Here is a 9,619-nt window from a genome sequence, read left to right as displayed (position 1 = left end):
TGCCGCTGTGACGTAATCTCACTTCAAATGCGGCCTTCAAAGGTGCAGCCTTCACATTGGGACAGCCTTCGTAGTGCCGCTGTGACGTAATCACACTTCAAATGTGGCCTTCAGAGGTGCAGCCTTCACATTGGGACAGCCTTCGTAGTGCCGCTGTGATGTAATCGCACTTCAAATGTGGCCTTCAGAGGAGCAGCCTTCACATTGGGACAGCCTTCGTAGTGCAGGAATGACGTAATCTCACTTCAAATGCGGCCTTCAAAGGTGCAGCCTTCACATTGGGACAGCCTTCGTAGTGCCGCTGTGACGTAATCTCACTTCAAATGCGGCCTTCAAAGGTGCAGCCTTCACATTGGGACAGCCTTCGTAGTGCCGCTGTGACGTAATCACACTTCAAATGTGGCCTTCAGAGGTGCAGCCTTCACATTGGGACAGCCTTCGTAGTGCCGCTGTGATGTAATCGCACTTCAAATGCAGCCTTCAGAGGTGCAGCCTTCACATTGGGACAGCCTTCGTAGTGCCGCTGTGACGTAATCACACTTCAAATGTGGCCTTCAGAGGTGCAGCCTTCACATTGGGACAGCCTTCGTAGTGCCGCTGTGACGTAATCACACTTCAAATGTGGCCTTCAGAGGTGCAGCCTTCACATTGGGACAGCCTTCGTAGTGCCGCTGTGATGTAATCGCACTTCAAATGCAGCCTTCAGAGGTGCAGCCTTCACATTGGGACAGTCTTCGTAGTGCCGCTGTGACGTAATCACACTTCAAATGTGGCCTTCAGAGGGTGCAGCTTTTCACATTGGGACAGCCTTCGTAGTGCCGCTGTGATGTAATCGCACTTCAAATGTGGCCTTCAGAGGAGCAGCCTTCACATTGGGACAGCCTTCGTAGTGCCGCTGTGACGTAATCACACTTCAAATGTGGCCTTCAGAGGTGCAGCCTTCACATTGGGACAGCCTTCGTAGTGCCGCTGTGACGCCATCACACTTCAAATGCGGCCTTCAGAGGTGCAGCCTTCACATTGGGACAGTCTTCGTAGTGCCGCTGTGACGTAATCACACTTCAAATGTGGCCTTCAGAGGAGCAGCCTTCACATTGGGACAGTCTTCGTAGTGCCGCTGTGACGTAATCACACTTCAAATGCGGCCTTCAGAGGTGCAGCCTTCACATTGGGACAGCCTTCGTAGTGCCGCTGTGACGTAATCGCACTTCAAATGCGGCCTTCAGAGGTGCAGCCTTCACATTGGGACAGCCTTCGTAGTGCCGCTGTGACGTAATCACACTTCAAATGCGGCCTTCAGAGGTGCAGCCTTCACATTGGGACAGCCTTCGTAGTGCCGCTGTGACGTAATCACACTTCAAATGCGGCCTTCAGAGGTGCAGCCTTCACATTGGGACAGCCTTCGTAGTGCCGCTGTGACGTAATCACACTTCAAATGTGGCCTTCAGAGGTGCAGCCTTCACATTGGGACAGCCTTCGTAGTGCCGCTGTGACGTAATCTCACTTCAAATGTGGCCTTCAGAGGTGCAGCCTTCACATTGGGACAGCCTTCGTAGTGCCGCTGTGACGTAATCTCACTTCAAATGCGGCCTTCAAAGGTGCAGCCTTCACATTGGGACAGCCTTCGTAGTGCCGCTGTGACGTAATCACACTTCAAATGTGGCCTTCAGAGGTGCAGCCTTCACATTGGGACAGCCTTCGTAGTGCCGCTGTGATGTAATCGCACTTCAAATGTGGCCTTCAGAGGAGCAGCCTTCACATTGGGACAGCCTTCGTAGTGCAGGAATGACGTAATCTCACTTCAAATGCGGCCTTCAAAGGTGCAGCCTTCACATTGGGACAGCCTTCGTAGTGCCGCTGTGACGTAATCTCACTTCAAATGCGGCCTTCAAAGGTGCAGCCTTCACATTGGGACAGCCTTCGTAGTGCCGCTGTGACGTAATCACACTTCAAATGTGGCCTTCAGAGGTGCAGCCTTCACATTGGGACAGCCTTCGTAGTGCCGCTGTGATGTAATCGCACTTCAAATGCAGCCTTCAGAGGTGCAGCCTTCACATTGGGACAGCCTTCGTAGTGCCGCTGTGACGTAATCACACTTCAAATGTGGCCTTCAGAGGTGCAGCCTTCACATTGGGACAGCCTTCGTAGTGCCGCTGTGACGTAATCACACTTCAAATGTGGCCTTCAGAGGTGCAGCCTTCACATTGGGACAGCCTTCGTAGTGCCGCTGTGATGTAATCGCACTTCAAATGCAGCCTTCAGAGGTGCAGCCTTCACATTGGGACAGTCTTCGTAGTGCCGCTGTGACGTAATCACACTTCAAATGTGGCCTTCAGAGGGTGCAGCTTTTCACATTGGGACAGCCTTCGTAGTGCCGCTGTGATGTAATCGCACTTCAAATGTGGCCTTCAGAGGAGCAGCCTTCACATTGGGACAGCCTTCGTAGTGCCGCTGTGACGTAATCACACTTCAAATGTGGCCTTCAGAGGTGCAGCCTTCACATTGGGACAGCCTTCGTAGTGCCGCTGTGACGCCATCACACTTCAAATGCGGCCTTCAGAGGTGCAGCCTTCACATTGGGACAGTCTTCGTAGTGCCGCTGTGACGTAATCACACTTCAAATGTGGCCTTCAGAGGAGCAGCCTTCACATTGGGACAGTCTTCGTAGTGCCGCTGTGACGTAATCACACTTCAAATGTGGCCTTCAGAGGAGCAGCCTTCACTTTGGGACGTAATCACACTTCAAATGTGGCCTTCAGAGGAGCAGCCCTCACATTGGGACAGTCTTCGTAGTGCCGCTGTGATGTAATCACACTTCAAATGTGGCCTTCAGAGGTGCAGCCTTCACATTGGGACAGCCTTCGTAGTGCCGCTGTGACGTAATCGCACTTCAAATGTGGCCTTCAGAGGAGCAGCCTTCACATTGGGACAGTCTTCGTAGTGCCGCTGTGACGTAATCACACTTCAAATGTGGCCTTCAGAGGAGCAGCCCTCACATTGGGACAGCCTTCGTAGTGCCGCTGTGACGTAATCACACTTCAAATGTGGCCTTCAGAGGTGCAGCCTTCACATTGGGACAGCCTTCGTAGTGCCGCTGTGACGTAATCGCACTTCAAATGTGGCCTTCAGAGGAGCAGCCTTCACATTGGGACAGCCTTCGTAGTGCAGGAATGACGTAATCTCACTTCAAATGCGGCCTTCAGAGGTGCAGCCTTCACATTGGGACAGCCTTCGTAGTGCCGCTGTGACGTAATCACACTTCAAATGTGGCCTTCAGAGGTGCAGCCTTCACATTGGGACAGCCTTCGTAGTGCCGCTGTGACGTAATCACACTTCAAATGTGGCCTTCAGAGGAGCAGCCTTCACATTGGGACAGCCTTCGTAGTGCAGGAATGACGTAATCTCACTTCAAATGCGGCCTTCGAAGTGCGCGCACTTCACTTTGGGACACAGGTAATACCTGCCCTTGATAAATGCTGCGGCTGAAAAGGATCGTCATTAGAATAACACGCCCCTATATATTCAAGTCTCCGCCTCCCCCACGCCCTCATTTTCCGCCATGGACACTCGGAAGACGGCAAAGAAGCGAAACTTCTCCGACGTGGAGATTGGGCGCGTCTCAATCTTCTACCTAGTCCACTAGTCAGGGCACTGATTAGGACATAAATCAATGGGCTGACTCCCTGATCAGTGTCCTGACTAGTGGACTAGTGAGATGACCATCGAGACCATCACCAGGGAAATGGAAAAAAGCGACAATATTTTATTTGGGAGTTTAAAGAGTGGGAATAAAGCCGCCCACAAAAACAAAATGTGGACCTAAATTATGAGTACTGCTAATAGTGTGGGGGTTGAGAAGTGTGTTTGGATGATAAATTACCATCACAATGCATTATTTCACAGAACATGTTTTGAAACAATTAGCATTTAATTTCGTATCACGGCACTGTTACATTCTGCCTATTCCAGGCTATGTAAACAGAGAGGGAAGACCACGCGGAGTGTTCATTTAAAGAAATATATTTATTGAAGATAAATAATGAACAACGCAAGTTAAATAAAGTCAGTGTATAGGTTAGGTTGAGAAATGAAACATGTAGGCAATAAGTGATATGAAGTGTCATGCAAAAGGAAACAAAAATGTCAAAACGGTGCGGGAGAAAAGGAGAAGTGGCGGCCTCTTCCACCAGCTCTGGAGAGATCTTTAAAGCCCAAGATGGAAATGGAATCAATCACACGCGATCCTTGAGGCAATCACAAGCACAACACACCACACCTGTGCTCCATCACCTGTAGGGGAGCCGTAATGAACAGGAAAGAGCAAAGAGGAGGAGCCCAGCAGATCCGTGACAGCACATGTAGGCTATTGGCGTGTACGATATGATGATGATGTGATGTGGAGCACCATTCATTCACATTAATAATTGCAAGACAATTTGTAAGATTCTTATTATTATTATGATTTTTATTATTAATGACGCTTATTGTTATTTAGAAGAAGAATGTCGTTATTATTTATTTTTTTATTATTTAAAAGAAGAAGAATGTCATTTTTATTATTTTGTCAGTCTGAATTATTTTCAGTCCCAGTCCGTGCGCAGCTGCCGGGCCTAACCCTGAACCGTCAGGTAAAGCGCACAGGCTCGCAACTGGGGGAACGCATATTGGTATAGTCACACAAATTTAACATTGAAGTCCATGTTGCACAAAAATAAACACTGAAGTTTATAATTACTATGTTGTTGTTGTTTTTTTTTTTTTTACAGTGGGTCATAATATGGCGTAGGATTTGAGCGTGCCGTACGCTAACGTCCTTATTGATAAATCTCAAAGTCACCGTGGGTTTGGGTGTACGCTGGAAATGTGGTGTTTGCACTTATGATAAATGAGGGCCACTGTGATCTGGAACATCCCAGAGCTGCCATGATCAATATCAGCACTGACCGATATTTCACACAAAAACATAAATTACTACATATACATTTATATTTACTCTATTATTTTTTTTTTTAAAGTCTCTCTAGAAACTTCGCTAAACATTTTTTGTGATACTAAATAAAGTGTGAAAACTAAATAAAGTGTGTGAAAGGTTTGATCCCCCATTGTGTTGTGTGTGATGGTCCATCAGCAGCTGCAGTATCTCTCAGCTGTATCAGTGCAGTCACTGTGACGTCTGACTGACACAGGTTTTTGTACGACTCTTTATCACTGTGTGAACACCCAGCTTCCACTGATCGAGTGTTCACTCTGACAGTAATAATCTCCTGTATCTTCAGTCTGGACTCCACTGATGGTCAGAGTGAAATCACTGCCAGATCCACTGCCACTGAATCTAGATGGAGCTCCAGTATAACGGGTTGATGCGTAATACATGAGGAGTTTAGGAGCTTCTTCAGGTTTCTGTGAGTACCAGGCTAAACGATTACTCCTATACACACTACTGCTGGTTTTACAGTTTATTCTGACGTCTTGTCCTGGTTGAGCTGTTATTAATGGACTCTGAGTTACTGTGATCTGTCCTCTACACTCTGAAAGAAAACAGACATGAAAATTTTATATATTTGACAAGTTAAAAGAATGATTAATCCTTTATATTAATCCTGAATATTTTAGCACAAACCTTGAGCAAACAGAGTGAGAGTCCAGATGAAGATGATGATGGTGTTCATTGTTGTTCTTGTGTCTTGTGTGATGATGAAGATTGTGTTCTGTTCTGCTCTCAGTCATGAAGTGTTAAACTCACAGCACTATAAACACTCTCAGACTGAAGCATGTGCTGACAATGCAAAGAAGTGGGCAGGATTTACAACAGCTTGAGCTCAGAACACACTCACACACTCTAGACATTGAAGATTTCACTTTAAGAATAATCCCAGCTTGCAGGGAACGTTTTCAGAAGTTTGGCTAACATTCCCTAAAGTTGGGTTAATGTTCTGAAGAAAAAATTTGAATGTAATGTTTAATGAATATTTTAAGAATGTTTTCTCATTTAAATTTTTTTCCTGTAGCGTTAAATGCAAACCAAGATATAACATTTTAACTGCAACATTCAAAGGATGTTTTAGTAATGTTTCTGAGGTAACAAGCTGTACAATGATCTTAAAAAAAAACATTGTCAAAGTTTCATAATAACAACATTCTCTCTGCCACATTAGGAAACTGTTTTGAGGATATCATTAAGCGATGAGATGTTGAATGTTCTTTATAAATGTTCTTCTAATGTGACAAGTTAACAAAATTAGAACATTTTGCTTGCAACATTTTGAGTATATTTTGAAAATGGTCTTAAATTGAAGTTTTTATAATGACCTCAATATATTGTCCTAATGTTTCATAACAAACAAAGGAAGAACAGTCTCTCCGCCACATTAAAAATGAACATGACAAAAATGATCACTTTTACATTTTTTTTTTGCAGTTTATAATTGTATGTACTTTAGTTTAAAAAAATCATTCTACACTTTCTGTAGCACTGTACTGGTGATCTGAAAGACCGAACGTGTCCGATAGAAACGGTTCTCGATTCTGTACAGTTGATCCGAAAGATCGAACGTGTCCGATAGAAACGGTTCTCGATTCTGTACTGGTGATCCGAAAGATCGAACGTGTCCGATAGAAACGGTTCTCGGTTCTGTACTGGTGATCCGAAAGATCGAACGTGTCCGATAGAAACGGTTCTCGATTCTGTACTGGTGATCCGAAAGATCGAACGTGTCCGATAGAAACGGTTCTCGATTCTGTACTGGTGATCCGAAAGATCGAACGTGTCCGATAGAAACGGTTCTCTATTCTGTACTGGTGATCCGAAAGATCAAACGTGTCCGATAGAAACGGTTCTCGATTCTGTACTGGTGATCCGAAAGATCGAACGTGTCCGATAGAAACGGTTCTCGATTCTGTACTGGTGATCCGAAAGATCGAACGTGTCCGATAGAAACGGTTCTCGATTCTGTACTGGTGATCTGAAAGACCGAACGTGTCTGATAGAAACGGTACTCGATACTTGATCGAACGTGTCCGATAGAAACGGTTCTCGATTCTGTACTGCTGATCCGAAAGATCGAACGTGTCCGATAGAAACGGTTCTCGATTCTGTACTGGTTATCCGAAAGATCGAACGTGTCCGATAGAAACGGTTCTCAATTCTGTACTGCTGATCCGAAAGATCGAATGTGTCCGATAGAAACGATTCTTGATTCTGTACTGCTGATCCGAAAGATCGAACGTGTCCGATAGAAACGATTCTCAATTCTGTACTGGTGATCTGAAAGATCGAACGTGTCTGATAGAAACAATTCTCGATACTGTACTGGTGATCCGAAGGATCGAACGTGTCCGATAGAAACGGTTCTCGATACTTGATCGAACGTGTCCGATAGAAACGGTTCTCGATTCTGTACTGGTGATCCGAAAGATCGAACGTGTCCGATAGAAACGGTTCTCGATTCTGTACTGGTTATCCGAAAGATCGAATGTGTCCGATAGAAACGATTCTTGATTCTGTACTGCTGATCCGAAAGATCGAACGTGTCCGATAGAAACGATTCTCAATTCTGTACTGGTGATCTGAAAGATCGAACGTGTCTGATAGAAACGATTCTCGATACTGTACTGGTGATCCGAAGGATCGAACGTGTCCGATAGAAACGGTTCTCGATACTTGATCGAACGTGTCCGATAGGAACGGTTCTTGATTCTGTACCGGTGATCCGAAAGATCGAACGTGTCCGATAGAAACGGTTCTCGATACTTGATCGAACGTGTCCGATAGGAACGGTTCTTGATTCTGTACCGGTGATCCGAAAGATCGAACGTGTCCGATAGAAACGGTTCTCGATACTGTACTGGTGATCCGAAAGATCGAACGTGTCCGATAGAAACGATTCTTGATTCTGTACTGCTGATCCGAAAGATCGAACGTGTCCGATAGAAACGATTCTCAATTCTGTACTGGTGATCTGAAAGATCGAACGTGTCTGATAGAAACGATTCTCGATACTGTACTGGTGATCCGAAGGATCGAACGTGTCCGATAGAAACGGTTCTCGATTCTGTACTGCTGATCCGAAAGATCGAACGTGTGCGATAGAAACGATTCTCAATTCTGTACTGGTGATCAGAAGGATCGAACATGTCCAATAGAAACAGTTTTCGATTCTGTACCGGTGATCCGAAAGATCGAACGTGTGCGATAGAAACGGTTCAACAATGAACATTGAATTTTTAATTTGATTTTTAGCTGGGCCCAGAATCACATCCAGTCACTCAACCAGCAGGAGATTCTGTGATCCCCTCACCAACAGACACACAGGTAATAAGACAAGTTGTTTTAGAACCATTTAGCTTCAGAGCTGCACAGTATACATTATACTGTAGTAATAATTATTTCCCAGCAACAATGTTTATCAGAATGTGTTTGACAGAACGATGCGAGGATGGCATTATTACAGGCTTTGTCCCAACCCTGTTAGTGCATGCTGGATTTTTTTGCACATATTTACGATACCTATCTACATTCGTGAGTTATGAATGACAAATTTTAATTGAGCTTTTAGTTGACTTGTTACTTCTTTATTTTATTTTATTTTTCAGTTTTATTTATTTTATTTTATTAATTTACTTATTTATTTATTGTTGTTGATTGTTTTTAATTCTGTAGCACTTTGAGATTTTGTTTAATATAAAGTGCATTATAAATAAAATGTATTATTATTATTATTATTATTATTACAAATTGTAATATAATTATATTGATTTCTACATTTTAAACAACTTACCACAAACGATAGATACCATTGTCACATGCCTGTCCTGTCTTGTGTGCACATGTGGGTTTTGTCAGTATGGCCTTTGTGCTTCTGTCATTGTCTGATCCCTCCCCCCTCGTTATCTCATTAGTGTTTGATTTCTCCCACCTGTGTTTTCTCGGTCCCTGCCTCATTTGTTCCCTGTTATAAGCTCCTGGTGTTTGACAGTCTTTGTGGTATCGTTGTAATGTCTGCGTCTCCTGTCCTCCCCGTGATTCTGTTCTGGTATGTTTTTGAGTGTATGTTTTGATTATGTATTTTTGCCCCCTTGTGGGTTTTGTTTTCTATTTATGTTTCTTTTTCTAATAAATTGCCACTTCTTTTGCACATGAGTCTTCGCACCATTTTCCCTTGTCTGTGATGTGACAGAACAATACCACCATTAGAGGACTCAGCTAGATGGAAGGCTTCCTTTTCCCATCTCCCTGCCCCTCTGCTTCACCCATGGCAGGAAGACGGCGCAAGCTCCTCTCCCTCCGGCAGGAGGGAACCAGCGTGAAGGAGTTTGCGCACCGGTTCGTCTTTGCAGAAGGGGCTCAACATCAGCGTGGCAGAGCTCAAGGACATCATTAACAATGGATTAAATGAGCCTGTTAGCGCTTGGAAGATGGGAATGCTGGGGATTTTATCATTTTGGCAGTTTGTGGGATTTATGTACAATCGTGGTGGTGGAGGAGAGTTATGGAAGGGTGTCCTTCGTCTGCTTGGTCCTCCTCCACTTATCCTCACAGACTGCCAGGTCCCCAGTCCTCCGATGACCCCTTTGGGGAGAGGGAGGAGGAAGAGAAGGAGGGCTCCTTTGGTGATGGATC

General features: G+C 44.8%; 1 gene segment (V, D, J or C); it reads right to left on the bottom strand.

Annotated features, from left to right (window-relative positions):
• Positions 1-5,205: 5,205 nt before the first annotated feature.
• LOC137064368 (immunoglobulin kappa variable 3-15-like) lies at positions 5,206-5,669 on the bottom strand. The segment is given in 2 exon segments: positions 5,206-5,528; positions 5,621-5,669. Coding segments are annotated over 2 exon segments (372 nt in total).
• Positions 5,670-9,619: the final 3,950 nt, after the last annotated feature.

Source organism: Pseudorasbora parva, chromosome 25 (genome assembly GCF_024679245.1).
Source record: "Pseudorasbora parva isolate DD20220531a chromosome 25, ASM2467924v1, whole genome shotgun sequence".
NCBI lineage: Eukaryota > Metazoa > Chordata > Actinopteri > Cypriniformes > Gobionidae > Pseudorasbora > Pseudorasbora parva.
Note: the sequence above shows the minus strand (reverse complement) of the source record. Positions and strands in the feature narration are given on the sequence as shown.